The sequence below is a fragment of the Anomaloglossus baeobatrachus genome, chromosome 10 (assembly GCF_048569485.1).
Source record: "Anomaloglossus baeobatrachus isolate aAnoBae1 chromosome 10, aAnoBae1.hap1, whole genome shotgun sequence".
Classification (NCBI taxonomy): Eukaryota; Metazoa; Chordata; class Amphibia; order Anura; family Aromobatidae; genus Anomaloglossus; species Anomaloglossus baeobatrachus.
In genome coordinates, this window is record NC_134362.1 from 24,697,894 (window position 1) to 24,722,267 (window position 24,374).

Consider the following 24,374-nt stretch of genomic DNA (forward strand, 5'->3'; position numbering starts at 1 on the left):
TCCTAGGGCAGGGGATGTAGCACTAGGACTCTTCTCAGCAGCCCTGATACACGTTTCACATTTTTAATGATTTTATATATATAACCGCTGGTCGCTGATGGTCCTATGAATGGGACTCTCATCCGGAGTCCCCAGTTTAAAGGGAACCTGGGTTCTGGGTGCATATTGCTAATCCCTGCCTTACCATCCCTGTATCTAGTAGCATAGATAAAGAGATCTATAGAAAAAGTATTTCTAAAGATCCTTTATGATATGCAAATGAGCGCAGGGACTAGTTACAAGGGCCTTAGTTCTTTTGCTCATTCCGCCCTCTTGGTATGTTATCTTGTCCACAGGGGCGTGCTAACATACTATTCAATGCCCATTGCCTAATGGTGACGCACGTACCTGATCAGAAGTCCGGGCACTTCCAGTCGTACGCAGTAGACCTCTCTGAAGGCGGGACATGTACACCCTTCTTCATAGTGCGCATGACCGGAAGTGCGGTGACTTCTGATCATGCGCACTGGCCGGAGTCTGATGCGGTGACAGCGGACACAGGTACGCGCATCACCTCTGATGACGCTGGGTAATGGGCGTGTGGACATGCTAACATGCTAAGAGGGCGGAATGAGCGCAGGAACTAACGCCCTCATGACTAGTCCCTACGCTCATTAGCATATCATAAAGGATCTTTAGAAATACTCTTTCTACAGATCTCTTTATCTATGCTAGTGTATACAGGGACGATTAAGCAGGGATTAGCAGTATGCCCCCAGAACTGCTCGTGGCTCTCACTGCATATTGCACCTGACAGGTTCCCTTTAAATTAAGTAGCATCCGAACATAACCATTGATGGTACACACATAGCCAAGATTTATGCGGCTATCTTTGTCAGTCCCATAGATTTGAAAAGAGCAGCAACGTGCATTATACAAAGAGGAGACTCTGGAGTCCTATCATCAGGATCAATGGCGGTTCCAGCGGAGGGACCCCCAGTGATCAGGTACAAAGTCTTTAACAAGAAGTTACTGAGGTTTCCAAACAGTCGCCCCCTATCTGCCCTCACCCCCTGCTATAGCCGGAGCTGAACCTCGCAGATTTTCCATCCTGTCGCCCCCTCGGTATATAATGCAGTAACAATGAAAGCTGTGTGATGGATTTTACCTGTTCCTTGTGTATTTGGGTCAGAAATCTTGTTTTATGAGGGGTGAAGGGATCATATATATCGATCGTCCTTACTCACCTTACTAATTCCCCACATAACATGAGTCCTCTGAGGGTCCGGAAGCCTAAAATATACAAAACAAGATGAATGATAAGAAAGCTGTAATTGCAGAAGTCACATAGGTGAATGTAGGGACAGCTCCCCTCCCCCCTTAGACCGTGTTTACAGAATGCAATCGCCATACAGTTTTTATTGCCATGCTTTTCCACTGAGAAATTTAACATTGCGGGTGTATCATGTGTAACAGACAGTACTGTGGTGTCCGGCAATAGAAGGTCACAGTGTTTGGCTGCACAAAATGCTCCCTGACTTTCTATTATTCCTGCTGTCAGTATTCAGTTTCTCTGCACCCTGTTAGTGCATTAGTTTTTCTTGGCCTGAGCAGTTTATCACTGCTTTATCTTGCTGTGAGTATTCAGTATTCAGTGCACTATGTAGCTCCTCTGCTGGGTTTTCATCCTTTTCCCTTTAGGACCCTGCAGAGCTCCTCTTCCCTTTAGCTGCTAATCATCTGGATTTCCCATTGGGTTTAAATACTCTCATTTTCCCTGGACCTATGCTGGTGATATTCAGTTCCTTCACAAGCTCTGGATGCAAGCAGGTGGCTTGCACTCATCTGTGGTATTGTTGCTGTAACTTTGCTAAACGTCTTCATGAAGCACCTGGAGATAAGTAGTTCATGCTTTTCCCCCTGTGTGTCCTCCTTGTGTCTTCCATAGTGTTTAGTGGGGTTAAGGAAGATCTCATCCCATCCGTTCCCTATTTAGGGTCCAGCACTAGGGATACCTAGGGTCAGGTATCCAGCTCGGCGCATAGGTGCGGAACCTATCTAGGGTGGTGAGGGACTCCATAGTGCATTAGTTTTTCTTGGACTGAGCAGTTCATCACTGCTTTATCTTGCTGTGAGTATTCAGTATTCAGTGCATTATGTAGCTCCTCTGCTGGGTTTTCAGCCTTTTCCCTTTAGGACCCTGCAGAGCTCCTCTTCCCTTCAGCTGCTAATCATCTGCATTTCCCATTGGGTTTAAATACTCTCATCTTCCCTGGTCTGGTGCTGGTTATATTCAGTTCCTTCACAAAGCTCTGGATGCAAGCAGGTGGCTTGCACTCATCTGTGGAATTGTTGCTGTAACTTTGCTGAACTTCTTCCTGAGGCATCTATAGATAAGCAGTTCATGCTTTCCCCCCTGTGTGTCCTCCTTGTGTCTTCTATAGTTGTTTAGTTGGGTTGATGTAGAGCTCATCCCATCCGTTCCCTATTTAGGGCCCAGCACTAGGGATATCTAGGGTCAGGTATCCAGTTCGGCACATAGGTGTGGAACCTATCTAGGGTGGTGAGGGACCCCAGGGACCAGCGGTAGGTTTGGTCAGGGGGTCACCATCTCCCCCTTCCCTTAATACAGGGTTTCCCTTCCCTGTCACTTGGTACTTCCCCCATACCTAGCATGACACCCGGATCCTTTTCTCCCTTGACATTATCTGTCAGGAGGACACCAAACACATTGGACTGTCAGCCGCAGAATTCAACGGATTTGGACTAATTTCATCTACTGTGTATTGAGGGTTTAGGAGCGCTGCTCAGGAGCATCCACTAAGGATACAGCTGCCCAAGGACATACAAATCACATTAGGACAGCTGAATGATGAGCAGGGAACATTGTCTGTTTTTACATGTTTCCTCTGCTTTGGGGAAATGAATGAGTCCTAAAAAACCCCCTGTATCGCAGTATAGGAGCAGCGCAGTCTCACTTTTCCAGGCTCAGCACACTGTGGAACGTCACAGACTCGTCAAACACGGACAGCATATAAATCTCATCAACGATGACGTGTAACGAGTTCCTACAAGACAAAAAGGATCAATGATCTCACATCATCTATGAGATTGTTGCTTCTTCACTGTATGGTACCATTAACGATGGTCAAACACCAAAGTTGATTCCAGAGCTGCATTCATAATTCTGCTGACTGCACTAAAAAAAATGATCCCAGAATGGAAAACACCAGACATAAAACAAGTAGGAAGAGATAATTTAGTTCTAGAACTCAGGCACCTAAATATAATAACTAATGCAGAGACTACACTAGCAGAACAGTGAGTGCAGCTCTGGAGAATAATACAGGATGTAACTCAGGATCAGTGCAGGATCAGTAATGTAATGTATGTACACAGTGACTGCACCAGCAGAATAGTGAGTGCAGCTCTGGAGTATAATACAGGATGTAACCAAGGATCCATACAGGATAAGTAATATCATGTATGTACACAATGACTTTACCAACAGAATAGTGAGTGCAGCTCTGGAGTATAATACAGGATGTAACTCAGGATCAGTACAGGATAAGTAATGTAATGTATGTACACAGTGACTGTACCAGCAGAATAGTGAGTGCAGCTCTGGAGTATAATACAGGATGTAACTCAGGATCAGTACAGGATCAGTAATGTAATGTATATACACAGTGACTGCACCAGCAGAATAGTGAGTGCAGCTCTGGAGTATAATACAGGATGTAACTCAGGATCAGTACAGGATCAGTAATGTAATGTATGTACACAGTGACTGCACCAGCAGAATAGTGAGTGCAGCTCTGGAGTATAATACAGGATGTAACTCAGGATCAGTACAGGATCAGTAATGTAATGTATGTACACAGTGACTGCACCAGCAGAATAGTGAGTGCAGCTCTGGAGTATAATACAGGATGTAACTCAGGATCAGTACAGGATCAGTAATGTAATGTATGTACACAGTGACTGCACCAGCACAATAGTGAGTGCAGCTCTGGAGTATAATACAGGAGGTAACTCAGTACTGGTAGTAATCTAATGTATGTACACAGTGACATAAAAGGCTTCACTTTACCTTTTGGCAAACTCTAAGAACTCCATCATTTCGGCAGCAGAGTAAATGTCACCCAGGGGGTTGTGTGGATTTATCAGGATCATGGCCTTTATAACTGTGCCCTAGAAAAACGCAACATGAATAGTGTATTTTTAGCAGGAATTAACAAGCTGAAAAGTTTAAATAGAAGTATATTTAGCAAAACAAAAATGCATTAAAAATTGGCTTCTGGTTTTATGAAACAATACAAGGACAATTGTTACTTGTTAAAAGAGCCCCGTAACAATACGCTGATCACAACGTGCCCCCATCCCCCGTGCTGTGACCCCCAGTGACCGGCTTCAATTTCACCTCTTCCTTGGCCGTCTGTAGGGTGGATTCCAGTTTCGACACGGTCAGCTGGAACGGACGGGTTCCTGGAGAAGTGACCTGAGAAATAAGCAATGAGAGGCGATGAATGACCAATGTAAGTGATGACCACCCCAATGGACGACCAGTGCACGTGGGCTTGGTCCTGTCCAGGACATTCCCCATCTGGTCCCATTTTGAACCTATAGACCCTGTATGAGTAGGACACTTTGGACTCTTTGACCCCTGCCACACTCCACAGTCTCGGGGGGGGGCTGCATATGGCAGGACCCTCTGTCGTCCGCTCCGCACCCCCCTCACCTTACTCTCTAGGTGCACATACACCAGTTTAATGCCGCTGTACAGGAATATGCTCTGCGTGATTCCTCCATAGAAGGGGGTGGCAATAAGAACCGCATCTGCAAAATAAGAATCCCATTAATAAGAATTCACCTGCACAAATGTGTCATCCGGCATCCTTGTAATAAATCACTTCTCCCTTTTTTTGCTATTTTATAGCATTTGGAGCATTTACAGGCGGATTCTCCAGAATGAATGGCGCACAATACAGTGCAATTCTTAACTATATCTTTGGCCACTAGGTGTCGCTGTTGGCTGGCTGACTACAGAGAGACACATTACTATAAGCGGGATGTGATAATGTCACTATTACAAGTCCCGGAAAAAATAAAGAAAAGACCCCAATAAAGGAATCAGACTTAAAAGCAATCGCCAGATTTCACAATAAAAGTTGCATACATTATTAAATATATTTCTTAGACCTGATGATACTGGCGTGTTTACTTTGAATTGATGTAAAATGCGGATATTAATGTGAGCAGTTAAAAAAAATAATGATAAATCTTTATTTTTATATAGCGCTATCATATTCCGCAGCACTTTACATACATCAGGAACACTGTCCCCATTGGGGCTCACAATCTAAATTCCCTATCTGTATGTCTTTGGAGTGTGGGAGGAAACCGGAGAACTTGGGAGGAAACCCACGCAAACACGGGGAGAACATACAAACTCCTTGCAGATGGTGTCCTTAGTTCATCTAGTATGAAATGTCACATTATGTATATATATATAGTTCAAGTGTATTAAAGGGAAGCTGTCACCCAATTTTTAACACCTGATCTAAGACCAACATAATGTAGGGGCAGAGCTCCTGGTTCCAGCGGTGTGTCACTTACTGAGCTGCTTCTTGTAGTTTTGATAAAATCACTGATTAATCAGCAATAGATTATCATTAGAGGACTACTTGCCGTGTTGCCAGGTAGTCCAGAATATTCCTGAGCTCTGTATAACTGCAAGATCTGCAGCAGAGAAAACATTAATTTTTATCGAAGTGAGAGCAAATAGCTCAGTAAGTGACACATCGCTGGAATCAGGGTCTCTGTCTCTACATTATGCTGCTCTCAGATGGAGGAGCAAAAACCAGGTGACAGATTCCCTTTAAATCTCTGGTTAAGTGACAGCTGCAGCTTGTACCGAAGAGTGTGAGATCTCAGCAGGAGCAGGTAGGAGGTACACAGAGGAGCTGTCAATCAGGCTAGGTGGGTAGCGAATGAGTTAAACTTTCATAAAGGATGATAAAGGGATTCTGACATGGATTTTCAAAATAAGTACAACAGTTTCATTGGGTCTAAGATCTATGTACAAATGTATGGAGTTTATATTGTGATATCTGGTGACAGGTCCACTGTGATCTTCAGGGGCTCGTCAGGAACTTTAAGATATAAATTAGAACATTACAATTAATTACAGATAGAAATAAAAAGGGATTTCTGATGGCTTAGGGCGGCTTTGCACGTTGCAACATTGCACGTGCGATGTCGGTGGGGTCAAATCGAAAGTGACGCACATCCGGCGTCACTTTCGACATCGTAGTGTGTAAATCCTAGATACGATTAACGAGCGCAAAAGCGTCATTATCGTATCATCGGTGCAGGTTCCGACTTTTTCATAATTACGCTGCCGCGACAGGTACGATGTAGTTCCTCATTCCTGCGGCAGCACACATCGCTGTGTATAAAGCCGCAGGAGCGAGGAACATCTCCTACCTGCGTCCCGGCTGCAATGCAGACGGAAGGAGGTTACAGAGGCTGCAGAGGTTTCAGGGGTGGGGGGTCCGCCTGTCAATGCTCAGACCATACACTGCAATCTGCATCCCATTGCTCTGCATGGCTGTCATCCCAGAAAGAAGCCCCAGAAAATGGATTGCTGAAGACAAGTAAACTAAAGCCGGTGTTACACGCTACGATTTATATGACGATATGTCGTCGGGGTCACTGTTTTCGTGACGCACATCTGGCATCGTTAGCGACGTCGTTGCGTGTGACACCTACGAGCGACTCCGAACGATCACAAATAGGTTGAAAATCATTGATCGTTGACACGTCGTTCATTTTCAAAATATTGTTCGTCGTTTGGATCGCAGCAGACATATTGCTACGTTTGACACCTGCCAACCACAAACAACATCCACACGACCGCCTTGGTCAAACAATATATCGCTGAAAGATGTAGCGTCGTTTGTGAGATCGTTACGTGTGACCGCTACAAAACAACCTATGAGCGATCTCTGCAAATCGTAACAACGATCTGGGCGTGTCACGTCGCTCATGAGATCGTTAGATAAATCGTAGCGTGTAAAGCGGCCTTAAGGACATGAATTACTGGAACTGTCCTGTGGTCTGATGAGGCCAAGATAAACTTATTGGGTTCAGATGGTGTCAAGTGTGTGTGGCGGCAACCAGGTGAGGAGGATAAAGACAAGTGTGTCCTGCCTACAGTCAGGCATGGTGGTGGAGGGTCACTGGTTGGGACTGCATGAGTGCTGCCGGCTGTAGGGGCTACAGTTCATTGAGCGAACCATAAATGGCGACATCTACTGTGATATATTGCAGCAGAGCACAATCCCCTCCCTTTATATGCCAACATGATAACGACCACAAACACCTCCAAGACCACCACCGCCTCGCTACAGAAACTGAGGGTAAATGTGCTGGACCGGCCGAGCGTTTCAAGACCTAAACCCTATGGAGCATCTGGTGGGCCTCCTCAAACAGAAGGTGGGGGAGTGCAAGGTCTGTAATATCCACCAGCTCCAGAATGTCATCATGAAGGATGAAAGAGGATCCAGCGGCTCCAGTGAAGCTCTAGCGACCTCTAGGCCCAAGAGAGGTAAGGCAGTGCTGGAAAGTAATGGTGACTGCAGAAAATATTCAGACTTTGGGCACAATTTTCACTTAGGGGTGTACTCACTTTTGTTGCCAGCGGTTTAGACATTAATGGCTGTGTGTAAGTTATTTAGAGGACTCCACATTTACCCTGTTATACAAGCTGCACACTGACACTGCACATTGTATACAAGCTGCACACTGACACTGTACATTGTATATAAGATACACACTGACACTGTACATTGTATACAAGCTGCACACTGACACTGTACATTGTATACAAGCTGCACACTGACACTGCACATTGTATACAAGCTGCACACTGACACTGTACATTGTATACAAGCTGCACACTGACACTGTACATTGTATACAAGCTGCACACTGACACTGCACATTGTATACAAGCTGCACACTGACACTGTACATTGTATACAAGCTGCACACTGACACTGTACATTGTATACAAGCTGCACACTGACACTGCACATTGTATACAAGCTGCACACTGACACTGTACATTGTATACAAGCTGCACACTGACACTGTACATTGTATACAAGCTGCACACTGACACTGTACATTGTATACAAGCTGCACACTGACACTGCACATTGTATACAAGCGGCGCACTGACACTGCACATTGTATACAAGCTGCACACTGACACTGCACATTGTATACAAGCTGCACACTGACACTGTACATTGTATACAAGCTGCGCACTGACACTGCACATTGTATACAAGCTGCGCACTGACACTGCACATTGTATACAAGCTGCACACTGACACTGTACATTGTATACAAGCTGCACACTGACACTGTACATTGTATACAAGCTGCGCACTGACACTGCACATTGTATACAAGCTGCACACTGACACTGTACATTGTATACAAGCTGCACACTGACACTGTACATTGTATACAAGCTGCACACTGACACTGTACATTGTATACAAGCTGCACACTGACACTGTACATTGTATACAAGCTGCACACTGACACTGTACATTGTATACAAGCTGCACACTGACACTGTACATTGTATACAAGCTGCACACTGACCCTGCACATTGTATACAAGCTGCACACTGACACTGTACATTGTATACAAGCTGCACACTGACACTGTACATTGTATACAAGCTACACACTGACACTGTACATTGTATACAAGCTGCACACTGACACTGTACATTGTATCACAGGGTCAGATCTGCAGGGCTGTTCCAGGAAAAGATATTTACAAAAATGAGTGAGGTGTACTCACTTCCAAAACTGCATCAAAATGCAACTGACCGACATTCCCAAAAGAGGTTTATTAGTCACTAAAATGTTACAGCGGACTCGTCATTTCCCCGGATTTATCTTATTTATTAAATACCTAGATTTCAAAAAGCAATCAGAATCCTGGAGCATCTTTTCTTAAACCTCTGTGTTGTGCTGTTCCTCTGTAATTCCTCCTGGAAATGTATAAAAACACTAACACCCGGGTATCACCAGTCCCCACAGTCTGATACTGAAAGTGTCACAGCCAGTAGGAACACGACTCTTAATTGGTTAAACCCAGCGGCCAATATATTTCGATTTTTTCCAGGAGGAATAACAGAGGAACGACACAATGCAAAGTTACACGAAAAGATTCTCCAGAATTGTGATAATGTAGAAAATATACCATATTTTTCGGATTATAAGAAGCACTTTTCCTCCCCAAAATTTGGGACGAAAATGAGGGGTGCTTCTTAAAATTCGAAGATAGATTACTGGGGTATGGTGGAGAGGGGTCACAGGAGGCAGGGCAATGCTGTGCTGTGCAGCGGTGGCTGCTCTCTGCGGCATTGCTCTGTGCGGGTATATGCGGCAGGCAGCGAGGCACAGGCCATTCTGCAGATGTCGGCGATGCGGGCGTCAAATAATGGCTCCCAGAGTCGGCGCGTGCGCAGATGAAGCTCTCGGCTCAAACTCTCATCTGTGCACGCACCGACTCTGGGAGCCATTTCTTTGAAGCCCGCATCGCCGACATCTTCAGAATGGCCAATGCCTCACCACCCGCGGCGAGCACCGGCTCACAGCAGCGCCGGCCGCCCCAGCACAGAGCAGCGCCGGCCGCCCCAGCACAGAGCAGCGCCGGCCGCCCCAGCACACAGCAGCGCTGGCCGCCCCAGGACAGAGCAGCGCCGGCCGCCCCAGCACACAGCAGCGCCGGCCGCCCCAGCACACAGCAGCGCCGGCCGCCCCAGCACACAGCAGCGCCGGGCGCCCCAGCACACAGCAGCGCCGGGCGCCCCAGCACACAGCAGCGCCGGGCGCCCCAGCACACAGCAGCGCCGGCCGCCCCAGCACACAGCAGCGCCGGCCGCCCCAGCACAGAGCAGCGCCGGCCGCCCCAGCATACAGCAGCGCCGGGCGCCCCAGCACACAGCAGCGCCGGGCGCCCCAGCACACAGCAGCGCCGGCCGCCCCAGCACAGAGCAGCGCCGGCCGCCCCAGCACACAGCAGCGCCGGGCGCCCCAGCACACAGCAGCGTCGGTCGCCCCAGCACACAGCAGCGCCGGCCGCCCCAGCACAGAGCAGCGCCGGCCGCCCCAGCATACAGCAGCGCCGGTCGCCCCAGCACACAGCAGCGCCGGCTGAATACTTGATAGCACATAATACCTCTGGGTGGAGACCTCCTATAATCCAGTCCTTACCTCCCGGATCGCACAGAACAGCGGCCAGGGCAGAGAACAGCGAGCCGCATCCATTCAAGATAACCACCTATGAGCCAAGGGACAGAGCCGCAGAGTCAGCAAAAGGAAACGAGCGGATTCTTGCGTGTCAGTAAGACAATATCAATCCTACTTACATTTTCAGGGTTCAACGCACTCGGTGCTTTGCAGTAATATGTCAAAAAACGCGCCGTCTCCTCCCGTAAACTAAGAAAAATGGAACAGTCGTCTTATAAACCGAGAAGGAAGAGGAAAGGCAAACACAGGGAACACGGGGTTCTTCTGCAGTCTGGAAGCTTGCTATATTTTCATACAGGGAGGGGGGGTCAAGTTTAGGCTCAATCAATAATAATAAGTTTTGCAACTTTCTCATAAGCTTTATGGTTTAATTCTTCCTCATTTTCCAGGTTTGCTGTCGGTGAATAAGGATGGTTAACCCCTGCAATACTCACAAGGTGTGCCCCTTCCAGTCCGGGTACTGCAGCAGCGGAGGCTCTATCACGTTCATGTCGCTCTGCGTCAGCTGCAGGGGTGTAACCACAAAAAACAGCGTCACTTATCTATGAAAACTACTGATTATCAGAAAACGGAAAAATCAAACCAGCACGACTTAAAGGGCCCTTCCATGCCCTGCAGAAAGCAGATACATTGCCAGCGGAAGCGGTCATGGTGCAGCCTCACGTCTCCGCCTGGTCACATTTCTCATCTTCTTACAGAAACTTAAAGGAAGAATAAGGGACTCGCTGTGCAACATGTATTTTGGCGTTTCTTTGGTACATAGAACAGCATAATGGGATAATATTGACTGTACTATTGTAACTGCTTAGCCCTTTATCCGGTCACCTGGAGCACTTTCTAAGATATCTCCTATACAACTCCCAATCATCTGGGGTCCAACAACTGGAGCCCCCAGCAATCCTAAGAACCGGGTTATTCATGGAGCTGCGGTCAATCATATACACTAAATGCTCCATTCATTGTTAATGGGACTTAAAGATAACCTGTGATATTCTCACCTTCAGAGCAGCCCGATGGGGTCCAGTCCGAAGGGTGTTGCTGTTCTCAGGTTCGGCGCCTCCTCTATCCTTGCTGTTCTCAGGTCCGGCGCCTCCTCTATCCTTGCTGTTCTTGGGTCTGATGCCTCCTCTATCCTTGCTGTTCTCAGGTCTGGTACCTCCTCTATCCTTGCTGTTCTCAGGTCCGGCGCCTCCTCTATCCTTGCTGTTCTTGGGTCCGGTGCCTCCTCTATCCTTGCTGTTCTTGGGTCCGGTGCCTCCTCTATCCTTGCTGTTCTCAGGTCCGGTGCCTCCTCTATCCTTGCTGTTCTCAGGTCCGGCGCCTCCTCTATCCTTGCTGTTCTTGGGTCCGGTGCCTCCTCTATCCTTGCTGTTCTTGGGTCCGGTGCCTCCTCTATCCTTGCTGTTCTTGGGTCCGGCGCCTCCTCTATCCTTGCTGTTCTCAGGTCCGGTGCCTCCTCTATCCTTGCTGTTCTCAGGTCCGGTGCCTCCTCTATCCTTGCTGTTCTCAGGTCTGGTGCCTCCTCCATCCTTGCTGTTCTCAGGTCTGGCGCCTCCTCTATCATTGCTGTTCTCAGGTCCGGTGCCTCCTCTATCCTTGCTGTTCTCAGGTCCGGTGCCTCCTCTATCCTTGCTGTTCTCAGGTCCGGTGCCTCCTCTATCCTTGCTGTTCTCAGGTCTGGCGCCTCCTCTATCCCTGCTGTTCTCAGGTCTGGCGCCTCCTCTATCCTTGCTGTTCTCAGGTCTGATGCCTCCTCTATCCTTGCTGTTCTCAGGTCTGGTGCCTCCTCTATCCTTGCTGTTCTCAGGTCCGGCGCCTCCTCTATCCTTGCTGTTCTTGGGTCCGGTGCCTCCTCTATCCTTGCTGTTCTTGGGTCCGGTGCCTCCTCTATCCTTGCTGTTCTTGGGTCCGGCGCCTCCTCTATCCTTGCTGTTCTCAGGTCCGGTGCCTCCTCTATCCTTGCTGTTCTCAGGTCCGGTGCCTCCTCTATCCTTGCTGTTCTCAGGTCTGGTGCCTCCTCCATCCTTGCTGTTCTCAGGTCTGGCGCCTCCTCTATCATTGCTGTTCTCAGGTCCGGTGCCTCCTCTATCCTTGCTGTTCTCAGGTCCGGTGCCTCCTCTATCCTTGCTGTTCTCAGGTCCGGTGCCTCCTCTATCCTTGCTGTTCTCAGGTCCGGTGCCTCCTCTATCCTTGCTGTTCTCAGGTCTGGCGCCTCCTCTATCCTTGCTGTTCTCAGGTCTGGCGCCTCCTCTATCATTGCTGTTCTCAGGTCCGGCGCCTCCTCTATCCTTGCTGTTCTCAGGTCGGGCACCTCCTCTATCCTTGCTTTTCTCAGGTCTGGTGCTGCCTCTATTCTTGCTGTTCTCAGGTCCGGTGCCTCCTCTATCCTTGCTTTTCTCAGGTCTGGTGTTGCCTCTATTCTTGCTGTTCTTGGGTCTGGCACCTCTTCTATCCTTGCTGTTCTTGGGTCCGGTGCCTCCTCTATCCTTGCTGTTCTTGGGTCTGGTGCCTCCTCTATCCTTGCTGTTCTCATGTCTGGCGCCTCCTCTATCCTTGCTCTTCTTGGGTCTGGCACCTCTTCTATCCTTGCTGTTCTTGGGTCCGGTGCCTCCTCTATCCTTGCTGTTCTTGGGTCCGGTGCCTCCTCTATCCTTGCTGTTCTTGGGTCCGGTGCCTCCTCTATCCTTGCTGTTCTCAGGTCTGGCGCCTCCTCTATCCTTGCTGTTTTCGGGTCTGGCACCTCCTCTATCCTTGCTGTTCTCGGATTCGGCGCCTCCTCTATTCTTACTGTTCTCAGGTCTGGTGCCTCCTCTATCCTTGCTGTTCTCAGGTCTGGTGCCTCCTCTATCCTTGCTGTTCTCAGGTCTGGTGCCTCCTCTATCCTTGCTGTTCTCAGGTCTGGTGCCGCCTCTATCCTTGCTGTTCTCAGGTCTGGTGCCTCCTCAACCCTTGCTGTTCTCAGGTCTGGTGCCTCCTCTATCCTTGCTGTTCTCAGGTCTGGTGCCTCCTCTATCCTTGCTGTTCTCAGGTCTGGTGCCTCCTCTATCCTTGCTGTTCTCAGGTCTGGTGCCTCCTCTATCCTTGCTGTTCTCAGGTCTGGTGCCTCCTCAACCCTTGCTGTTCTCAGGTCTGGTGCCTCCTCTATCCTTGCTGTTCTCAGGTCTGGTGCCTCCTCTATCCTTGCTGTTCTCAGGTCTGGTGCCTCCTCTATCCTTGCTGTTCTCAGGTCTGGTGCCTCCTCTATCCTTGCTGTTCTCAGGTCTGGCGCCTCCTCTATCCTTGCTGTTCTCAGGTCTGGTGCCTCCTCAACCCTTGCTGTTCTCAGGTCTGGTGCCTCCTCTATCCTTGCTGTTCTCAGGTCTGGTGCCTCCTCAACCCTTGCTGTTCTCAGGTCTGGTGCCTCCTCTATCCTTGCTGTTCTCAGGTCTGGTGCCGCCTCTATCCTTGCTGTTCTCAGGTCTGGTGCCTCCTCTATCCTTGCTGTTCTCAGGTCTGGTGCCTCCTCTATCCTTGCTGTTCTCAGGTCTGGTGCCTCCTCTATCCTTGCTGTTCTCAGGTCTGGTGCCTCCTCTATCCTTGCTATTCTCAGGTCCGGTGCCTCCTCTAACCTTGCTGTTCTCAGGTCTGGTGCCTCCTCTATCCTTGCTGTTCTCAGGTATGGTGCCTCCTCTATCCTTGCTGTTCTCAGGTCTGGTGCCGCCTCTATTCTTGCTGTTCTCGGGTCCGGCACCTCCTCTGTCCTTTCGATCGCCGTCCTCCTTGCTTTGTGCGGATGACGCATCCTACATCATCCACACAGGCCGTTATTGCGCTCCTGCACACGCACACTTTCATTTGCTCTGCCGGTGTTCTTTGACCTTTCCCCGCGCCTGTGTATTACAGTACTTTACTCTGCCCTCAGCAGGGCAAAGCAAAGTGCGTGTGTGGAGGAGCGCAATAACGGCCTGTGTGGATGATGTACGACGCGTCATCTGCATGAAGCAAGGAAGATGACGATCGCAAGGATAGAGGAGGCTCCGGACCCGAGAACAGGAAGGATAGAGGAGGCACTGGACCCGAGAACAGGAAGGATAGAGGAGGCTCCGGACCCGAGAACAGGAAGGATAGAGGAGGCACCGGACCCGAGAACAGGAAGGATAGAGGAGGCTCCGGACCCGAGAACAGGAAGGATAGAGGAGGCACCGGACCCGAGAACAGGAAGGATAGAGGAGGCACCAGACCCGAGAACAGGAAGGATAGAGGAGGCGCCGGACCCGAGAACAGGAAGGATAGAGGAGGCGCCAGATCTGAGAACAGCAAGGATAGAGGAGGCGCCGGACCTGAGAACAGCAATGATAGAGGAGGCACTGGACCTGAGAACAGCAAGGATAGAGGAGGCACTGGACCTGAGAACAGCAAGGATAGAGGAGGTGCCGGACCTGAGAACAGCAAGGATAGAGGAGGCACCGGACCTGAGAACAGCAAGGATAGAGGAGGCGCCGGACCTGAGAACAGCAAGGATAGAGGAGGCACCGGACCTGAGAACAGCAAGGATAGAGGAGGCACCGGACCTGAGAACAGCAAGGATAGAGGTGGCACCGGACCCGAGACCAGCAAGGATAGAGGAGGCACCGGACCTGAGAACAGCAAGGATAGAGGAGGCACCGGACCCGAGAACAGCAAAGATAGAGGAGGTGCCGGACCTGAAAACAGCAAGGGTAGAGGAGGCGCCGGACCTGAGAACAGCAAGGATAGAGGAGGCGCTGGACCCGAGAACAGCAAGTATAGATGAGGCGCCGGATCTGAGTACAGCGACACCCATTGAACCTAACGGTATTGGACCGGACCGCCCTGCAAGAGGAGAAGGTGACAGGTTTCCTTTAAAGTGCTGCGTTCGGCTGTCTTTGGCACTCCCATAAAAATGCATGGATCAACCTATGCTCCTGGTTCTTGAGATTCCTGGGGGTCCCAGCAGTCGGACCCCCAGAGAATAGCAATCAGGATAAATTCCAAACATTCGGCTGTCTTCGTCATTCCCATAATAACGAATGGACCAGTAGTGAGTATGATCGACCTATCCTCTGTGAAGAGCCCCGGTTCTTGGACTTGCAGTCCGACCGGTCAGCAATCGAGATAAGATCCAACCTTGAGACAACCTCTTTAAGCCTTTGTTCATCCAACATTAGAACTTACCCGCTTGGACATCAAATCAAAGCAAAGCTTATTCTCACTTGTGCCAAAATTAATGATTCCCTAGAAAAAAAAAAACAAATAAAAAATGTTGCATGTTACCAATTTAATCTTTTAATAATACTATTTTTGGGTCACACACAAAATTTGGGGGTATTTCACCATTTTCATGTACCGTATTTTTCGCTTTATAAGACGCACCGGAATATAAGACGCACCCCAAACTTAGACATAAAAAAAGGTAAAAAAAAAGAAAAATGGGGTCAGTCTTATACTCCGGTGTTCTCTTACAGGAGGGGGGCAGCAGTGGTGGTGAAGCGGGGTCACAGGAGGCACAGGTTGTGCTGGCAGGCGCGGCGAGTAAGTGGCAGCGGGGTCCATGGTTGCAGGTGCCGTGGTTGCAGGCGCGATGGCAGGAGCCGTGGGGTCCGTGGTGGCGGCAGCAGCCGTGGCGGGTGAGCCATGCAGCAGGCCGGTGCAATGAGTGTCCGCGGTCCCGGTTCAGTGGTGGCAGCGGCGGCGCCGGCTCAGTGGTGGCAGCGGCGGCGACTGCTCAGTGGTGGCAGCGGCAGGGACTGCTCAGTGGTGGAGTGTGTCCGCGGTCCCGATTCAAGTAATGGCGCCCGGAGCGACGCATGCGAAGATGGAGCTCTCATCTAAGGGCTCCATCTGCGCACGCGCTGACTCCCGGAGCAGCGCGTGCGCAGATGGAGCTCTCATCCAAGAGCTCCACCGGCGCCATCATTTGAAAGTGGGACCGCGGACAACTGGTAACATGCTGCACAGCCGCCCGCCCCGCATGCACAGAGTGGCAGCCAGCAGGCTGCCCGCCCACCCTGCGTACAAGCCGCCGGGTACCTGTGCTTGCGTGCGGTGGCAGCCGGGTACCCATGGCTGTGTGCGGGCGGCAGCCGGGTGCCTGTGTGAGGGCGGCAGCCAGCTGCCGCCCGCACAGGCACCCGACTGCCGCTCGCACACAGCACCCGGCTGCCGCCCGCACACAGCCACGGGTACCCGGCTGCCACCGCACGCAAGCACAGGTACCCGGCCGCTTGCATGCAGCCACAGGCACCCGGCCGCCCGATCGCCTCAGACAGGACCCCCCCCCGTACCGCTTTATAAGACGCACCCCCCATTTTCCTCCCAAATTTTTGGGAGGAAAAGTGCGTCTTATAAAGCGAAAAATACGGTAGTCATTCCAAAAGTAATGAAATTTCCACCAATGCGGAATCAGATTTTTCTTTGATCGCGGCAGTAATGATGATTGAGTGGGAATATCGGCAGTGCCCATTATCGTGATATAATAGTGCAGCATAATGTGCCAATTATCCCATAATATTATATTTTGCCGTCATTTACTAGCAAGATCTTGTGAATTATCCTATAGACAGGTTACAAATCAGGATGACATTGCTGTCACTGAATGAAAACAATCCATTCTGACCCTTCTACTCTTTAAGTTTACCCTTTAATTTTTTCCATGCCCTAAACTCCAAGCTGAAAACTAAACTGATACATTGTAACAAACCTTCAGCTTTCAAAATGTACCATGTTGCCCATGCATAGGGGGCATGTCTGGTGGAACATAATGACAACAGAAGATACAATATGGCCATATATTGTAAGAATATGGCGCCCCACGTCCTCACCCCATGTTCACAGAGACTGATAGGTTCGGTAACTCACATTAGGGTTCTTGTCTTCGTCATACTTGTCCTCATGGTACGCCCTGTATCCCTCCTCGGAGGAGCCCCGGAAGCCGCTCAGGATGTTCCCCCGGGTGGACAGATAGGGGCTGCAGTACTGGTTACAGTTGTAGACGTCTCCTTGCGGGGGCTCCTGCACTTTGCACGTTACCCCCTTACCGACAATGTCCCCTTCTTGAGAAAAATTGGCATCTGTGTGTGACATGACCTCTCCCCCTCCTCCCTGGCGGATCATGCCCAACATCTGGGCAAAAATGCTGAACATGCGCAGCTCGTGTTGGCGATCCAGCTGCAGCCTCCGCTCTTCCAGTCGCAACCTCCGCTCCTCGGCCTCCTGCTCCTGCTCCATCCTCCGTTCTTCCATCTGGAGGAAGCGTTCCTCCGATGCTCGCTGTGCCATCAGCATCTGGGAGATCAGCTCATTCTGCGGTTCACGGTCTTTCCTTTTTCTCCAGAAACGGGGGTGACCGCTCTGTCCAGATGAGCCGGCCATGTTGGATTCACTAAAGCCTGCAAAGCACAAATATATTGTGGGGCTATCAATATGGTCAAAATAAAAGCTCCCACCCAGCTTTCCTGGGGTCCTGATCAGGTGATATGTCCCTGCATAACTACATAGGTCTGACCTTCAAGAGCTAAGGCGCCGCCGCCGTGTGCTTACCTGTCCGATCGGCTCTAGAATAAATCTGCTAACGCATTTTAGGAATATGGTTCCCAATTTCCTTACTGGCCCCCTCTATATGGGTGCGGACTTCCCCCTAAATGACAGCTCTGTCCTCCGCTGGAATCTCAGGATGTGTTTACCCAAAAGACAACAGCGCTCTTTGTGCCGGCCGCCCGTGCGTCCGATCCGCTGAGCAAACTGGCGACTTTTCAAGTCCGGAGCGGAGTAAGACGGCGGCGGTACCCCTCGCACAGTCCTGCATTTATTCACTGCCGGCAAGACAATTTAACCTCTTATCTGCAGGGATCAAGATGGCAAGGAGCCTTAAGGGAAGTTACCCTTTCATTTCAGGGTTCACACTACACCCTGAAGTGTCTGCCATATCCAGAGCTTGTTTTATTTTTGTGATTTTTTTTCATGGTACCAGACAAGGGTTAAAAAAAATTTCCGTTCTTCTTTACATGGGGCTACGAGGCGACAACAGATTGTGCCAAAGATGCATGTATGATACATCAACGAGTGATGCAGGTGACAGTACAGCGATCCGGATGGAAATCCTACCGGTTCTCGACTTGCTGTCGCGGTTGCGATACCTTGCGGACCACAATGTCACCTCATTCACTTGCATTATGCCGCCATCTTCCTACACAGACAGCGATGTTATCGTTAGATGTGATGTGACCGCCAACTCAACACATCATCGTGTAGCTCTGTACTGAAACGTCACAGCAGGCAGCCATGTTTATAGGAGAAAATAAGAAGCCATATTAACCCCTGGAATCAATCCCCACTCCTGCATGTTGACAGCCTAAAAGTCTCCTCTGTGGCCACCAGTCTCCTGAACCTGTGGCCAGTCCGTGGCCTCAGCAGTCAGGTCACTGGTCGGGATATATTCCCTTAGAATCACAGCGGCGGTCATGTACCCTGTCGTCGTGATGTCTCCATGCCCACCTGTCAGTAAAGACTGGTGGGCAATGGCGGAGAGCCAGTGGAAGTTTAACTGTTATTTTATTATTTTTTACAGTCGAATATTAAAAAAAAATCTTGGAAAACCCCTTTAAGATTAGGATGTCAGCTGTATAAAACAGCTGACACCAGAGAGCAATGGCGCAGGCGCAATCTGTCAGTATAACCAACTGCAGTATATTATTAGGGTGCAGGAAAGATAGGGGATAATGGTGGATGAAATGTGTACATAAACTATAGACTGAGAAACGCCTCCGCCATAGACACCCTGAAGGACGAGTGATGAAAGGCTGTAATTACGAGTGTGGACAGCGAGGCGCGGCCTAGTAGTGGGCCACGGGGCCCCGAGGACATTTTCTGAATCATGGGTTTGTGATTAGGGCATTCACACTGCCACTAAGGCTTTCCTTGTAACAGTAGGCCGCAGCACTTTGCTTTGTTGCCCATAGCAACCAATCACAATACAGCTTTCATTTCATCAGAGCAGGTTAAGGCATGAAAGCTGAGCTCTGATTGGTTGCTAAGGGCAGCTCTGATAAACAAGGCCAAAGCACGACTAGTAGTTCAGGTCATTTTGACAGGAAGCTACGGAAATGAAGAAAACAATGAAGGGAGTTTATGAAAATTAGAGGGTTCCCATAGCAACCAAGCAGGTCACAGCCTTAAAGGGGTGTTCCAATCTCATTAGGAGATGACTGTCTCAATTGTGGGGCCGCAGCTGATCCTGAGATCACATGTGCAGTGCCACGTATCAGCCATTTTTACAGCTTAATTTGGTAAATGGACCTTTGGGGCCACTGTGAAGTCTTACCTGAGGGGGAGGCGCTGACATCTGCCGTCACTTCCACTCTAGATATTGGGGAGTCGGGGGCGCCCCTGTCCATCATGCTTTGCTCCTCGTCCTCCTGCTCGGCCCCGGAGTCCTGTATATAGGTCATGGAGGGCGGTTCGGGGGTCAGACATTGCTCGTCAGATTGCACCTCCTCACATTTGATCTCCATCAGCTCCGGGTGCTGGGGGTGACTGTACGGAGGAAAGTGACCATGGAAGCCCTCGGAGAGCGGACTCTGCAGGAGCGGGGGCCCCAGCACCCCACCAGGGGCCATGGCCCCATAGGAGATGGTGGGGCGGTGGGTCAGCACCCGGTCCATGACTTCATAAAACTTCCAGGCTCTGCCTCCCCGCAGCGTCTTGCTATTGTCCTTCAGCCTCCGGTACTCTAGCTTCATCTTCTTGATCTTCTCCCGGCACTGGTCGCCCGTCCGGTGGATCCCCTTCTCCCTCAGGACGTCTGCGATCCGGTTGAAGACGTGCTGGTTCCTCAGACAACTCTCCAGCTCCATCTGCACCGACTCATTGCCCCAGAGCTGCAGCAGCTCCACCACCTCCGGGTCCGACCAGTTACTACCGCGCTCGTACTTCTTCCCGCGGAAATCCATATCCTAGGGGAACGATGCCAAGATATGGAAAGTAAGTGAACCCCGGCCGAGATATTACAATTACTGGGTATGGATATTCTAATTTACCCAGTCTGGATATTATACCTGGATATTATAATTACCCGGTCAGGATATTGTAACTACCCAGTCTGGATATTGTACCTGGATATTATAATTACTGGGTTTAGATATTATACCTGGATATTATAATTACCCGGTCTGGATATTATACCTGGATATTATAATTACTGGGTTTAGATATTATACCTGGATATTATAATTACCCAGTCTGGATATTGTACCTGGATATTATAATTACCCGGTCAGGATATTGTAATTACCCAGTCTGGATATTGTACCTGGATATTATAATTATTACTGGGTTTAGATATTATACCTGGATATTATAATTACCCGGTCTGGATATTATATCTGGATATTATAATTACTGGGTCTGGATATTATACCTGGATATTATAATTACCCGGTCTGGATATTATATCTGGATATTGTAATCACTGGTTCTGGATATTATACCTTGATATTATAATTACCCAGTCTGGCTATTATACCTGGGCTATTATAATTACTGTGTCTGGATATTATACCTGGATATTATAATTACCTGGTCTGGATATTATACTTGGATTTATAATTACCCGGTCTGGATATTATAATTACCTGGTCTGGATATTATACCTGGATATTATAATTACCTGGTCTGGATATTATACCTGGATATTATAATTACCAGTCTGGATATTATAATTGCCTGGTCTGGATGTTATAATTACCCGGTCTGGATATTATACCTGGGATATTATCATTACCAGTCTGGATATTATAATTGCCTGGTCTGGATGTTATAATTACCCGGTCTGGATGTTATAATTACCCGGTCTGGATATTATTTGTTTTGGATATTATAACTATATTTTATCACAATTATCAAGTTAAAATAATTTTATAGTAGATCGGTCTGAATATTACACTTAGACTTTATTATAATTCAGGGGTATTTCTATTAGAACTGGACCGTCATTTATTTCCCAGGTCGGGCTATTACAGTGTATTATAATATCGGGGATTCTGCGGAGCTATATAACGTCTGGTCATTATAACTGGACATTATAACCTGCTCTTCTTACACCGGGTCCTATGATTATAGCCGGACGTGCTGATATACCGGCGGCTGAGTGCGCTGCGGTCTCCGGTAACGCCCGGTCTGTCCTGGCCGGTGTGATTATTACCCCGGATTTATCCCGGGCCGGGCTTCTTACACCGGATCCTTCTCTTTTACCCCTGCAGATGATATAACACGAGCATTACCGGCGCTGTCACCGCTGGAGGTTGCACCGGAGCTTATCTCTCACATTGGGGGACAGTTATCTCGGGTCGGGCATGTGCTGTCCTCTGCAGGGCGGGTCACCCGGGTGGGGGAGGGGCGCTCCCGGCTCTCCTGGCCCGGCACGGTCCGGCTCGGCACAGCTCGGTCCGGTAGATGGGGCCGCGGCTCCGGCCTGCTGGATCACATCCGGGTCCGTGCACATGCGTGCTGCCATTATTCCGGGATAACTTTGGTCCGTGTCAGTCATCGTGCGGCCGGGAGGGACTGAGACAACCCTCCCCCTCCCGGCAGCCGAGCGCCCCCGTGTGCCCAGATGGAGGAACTGCAGAGGCAGGAGGACAGGCTGCACAGCACTATCCCAGGGAGAGGAGCACAGGGGGTGCACAGCACTATCCCAGGGAGAGGAGCACAGGGGGCTGCACAGCACTATCCCAGGGAGAGGAGCACAGGGGGCTGCACAGCACTATCCCAGGGAGAGGAGCACAGGGGGCTGCACAGCACTATCCCAGGGAGAGGAGCACAGGGGGCTGCACAGCACTATCCCAGGGAGAGGAGCACAGGGGGCTGCACAGCACTATCCCAGGGAGAGGAGCACAGGGGGCTGCACAGCACTATCCCAGGGAGAGGAGCACAGGGGGCTGCACAGCACTATCCCAGGGAGAGGAGCACAGGGGGCTGCACAGCACTATCCCAGGGAGAGGAGCACAGGGGGTGCACAGCACTATCCCAGGGAGAGGAGCACAGGGGGTGCACAGCACTATCCCAGGGAGAGGAGCACAGGGGGCTGCACAGCACTATCCCAGGGAGAGGAGCACAGGGGGCTGCACAGCACTATCCCAGGGAGAGGAGCACAGGGGGCTGCACAGCACTATCCCAGGGAGAGGAGCACAGGGGGCTGCACAGCACTATCCCAGGGAGAGGAGCACAGGGGGCTGCACAGCACTATCCCAGGGAGAGGAGCACAGGGGGTGCACAGCACTATCCCAGGGAGAGGAGCACAGGGGGCTGCACAGCACTATCCCAGGGAGAGGAGCACAGGGGGCTGCACAGCACTATCCCAGGGAGAGGAGCACAGGGGGTGCACAGCACTATCCCAGGGAGAGAAGCACAGGGGGCTGCACAGCACTATCCCAGGGAGAGGAGCACAGGGGGCTGCACAGCACTATCCCAGGGAGAGGAGCACAGGGGGTGCACAGCACTATCCCAGGGAGAGGAGCACAGGGGGCTGCACAGCACTATCCCAGGGAGAGGAGCACAGGGGGCTGCACAGCACTATCCCAGGGAGAGGAGCACAGGGGGCTGCACAGCACTATCCCAGGGAGAGGAGCACAGGGGGCTGCACAGCACTGCAGGAGAGGATGGGGGGAGTAGTCCTGCCCCAGGGAGAGGAGCACAGGGGGCTGCACAGCACTATCCCAGGGAGAGGAGCACAGGGGGCTGCACAGCACTATCCCAGGGAGAGAAGCACAGGGGGCTGCACAGCACTATCCCAGGGAGAGGAGCACAGGGGGCTGCACAGCACTATCCCAGGGAGAGGAGCACAGGGGGCTGCACAGCACTATCCCAGAGAGAGGAGCACAGGAGGCTGCACAGCACTATCCCAGGGAGAGGAGCACAGGGGGCTGCACAGCACTATCCCAGGGAGAGAAGCACAGGGGGCTGCACAGCACTATCCCAGGGAGAGGAGCACAGGGGGCTGCACAGCACTATCCCAGGGAGAGGAGCACAGGGGGTGCACAGCACTATCCCAGGGAGAGGAGCACAGGGGGCTGCACAGCACTATCCCAGGGAGAGGAGCACAGGGGGCTGCACAGCACTATCCCAGGGAGAGGAGCACAGGGGGCTGCACAGCACTATCCCAGGGAGAGGAGCACAGGGGGCTGCACAGCACTGCAGGAGAGGATGGGGGGAGTAGTCCTGCCCCAGGGAGAGGAGCACAGGGGGGCTGCACAGCACTATCCCAGGGAGAGGAGCACAGGGGGCTGCACAGCACTATCCCAGGGAGAGGAGCACAGGGGGCTGCACAGCACTATCCCAGGGAGAGGAGCACAGGGGGCTGCACAGCACTATCCCAGGGAGAGGAGCACAGGGGGCTGCACAGCACTATCCCAGGGAGAGGAGCACAGGGGGTGCACAGCACTATCCCAGGGAGAGGAGCACAGGGGGCTGCACAGCACTATCCCAGGGAGAGGAGCACAGGGGGCTGCACAGCACTATCCCAGGGAGAGGAGCACAGGGGGTGCACAGCACTATCCCAGGGAGAGAAGCACAGGGGGCTGCACAGCACTATCCCAGGGAGAGGAGCACAGGGGGCTGCACAGCACTATCCCAGGGAGAGGAGCACAGGGGGTGCACAGCACTATCCCAGGGAGAGGAGCACAGGGGGCTGCACAGCACTATCCCAGGGAGAGGAGCACAGGGGGCTGCACAGCACTATCCCAGGGAGAGGAGCACAGGGGGCTGCACAGCACTATCCCAGGGAGAGGAGCACAGGGGGCTGCACAGCACTGCAGGAGAGGATGGGGGGAGTAGTCCTGCCCCAGGGAGAGGAGCACAGGGGGCTGCACAGCACTATCCCAGGGAGAGGAGCACAGGGGGCTGCACAGCACTATCCCAGGGAGAGAAGCACAGGGGGCTGCACAGCACTATCCCAGGGAGAGGAGCACAGGGGGCTGCACAGCACTATCCCAGGGAGAGGAGCACAGGGGGCTGCACAGCACTATCCCAGAGAGAGGAGCACAGGAGGCTGCACAGCACTA

At 51.0% G+C, this 24,374-nt stretch overlaps 1 protein-coding gene across 2 annotated transcripts in view; it reads right to left on the reverse strand.

Annotated features, from left to right (window-relative positions):
- The window catches only part of ACCS (1-aminocyclopropane-1-carboxylate synthase homolog (inactive)), a 37,317-nt gene extending 15,441 nt beyond the window's left edge, over positions 1-21,876 (reverse strand). The window contains exons 1-12 of one of the 2 annotated variants that reach the window (XM_075326731.1): positions 21,597-21,876; positions 19,640-20,270; positions 17,179-17,708; positions 15,496-15,555; positions 10,758-10,828; positions 10,443-10,512; positions 10,288-10,354; positions 4,721-4,818; positions 4,403-4,480; positions 4,073-4,173; positions 2,958-3,047; positions 1,227-1,272 (exon numbers count right to left, since the gene is read on the reverse strand). In XM_075326731.1, coding sequence (XP_075182846.1) covers positions 1,227-1,272; positions 2,958-3,047; positions 4,073-4,173; positions 4,403-4,480; positions 4,721-4,818; positions 10,288-10,354; positions 10,443-10,512; positions 10,758-10,828; positions 15,496-15,555; positions 17,179-17,708; positions 19,640-20,267 — 1,839 coding nt within the window. In that variant the 5' untranslated portion in view covers positions 20,268-20,270; positions 21,597-21,876. Of the gene's footprint in view, positions 1-1,226; positions 1,273-2,957; positions 3,048-4,072; positions 4,174-4,402; positions 4,481-4,720; positions 4,819-10,287; positions 10,355-10,442; positions 10,513-10,757; positions 10,829-15,495; positions 15,556-17,178; positions 17,709-17,859; positions 17,953-19,639; positions 20,271-21,596 lie in introns of those variants that run through there. The other variant, XM_075326732.1, reaches the window with a different exon arrangement.
- Positions 21,877-24,374: the final 2,498 nt, after the last annotated feature.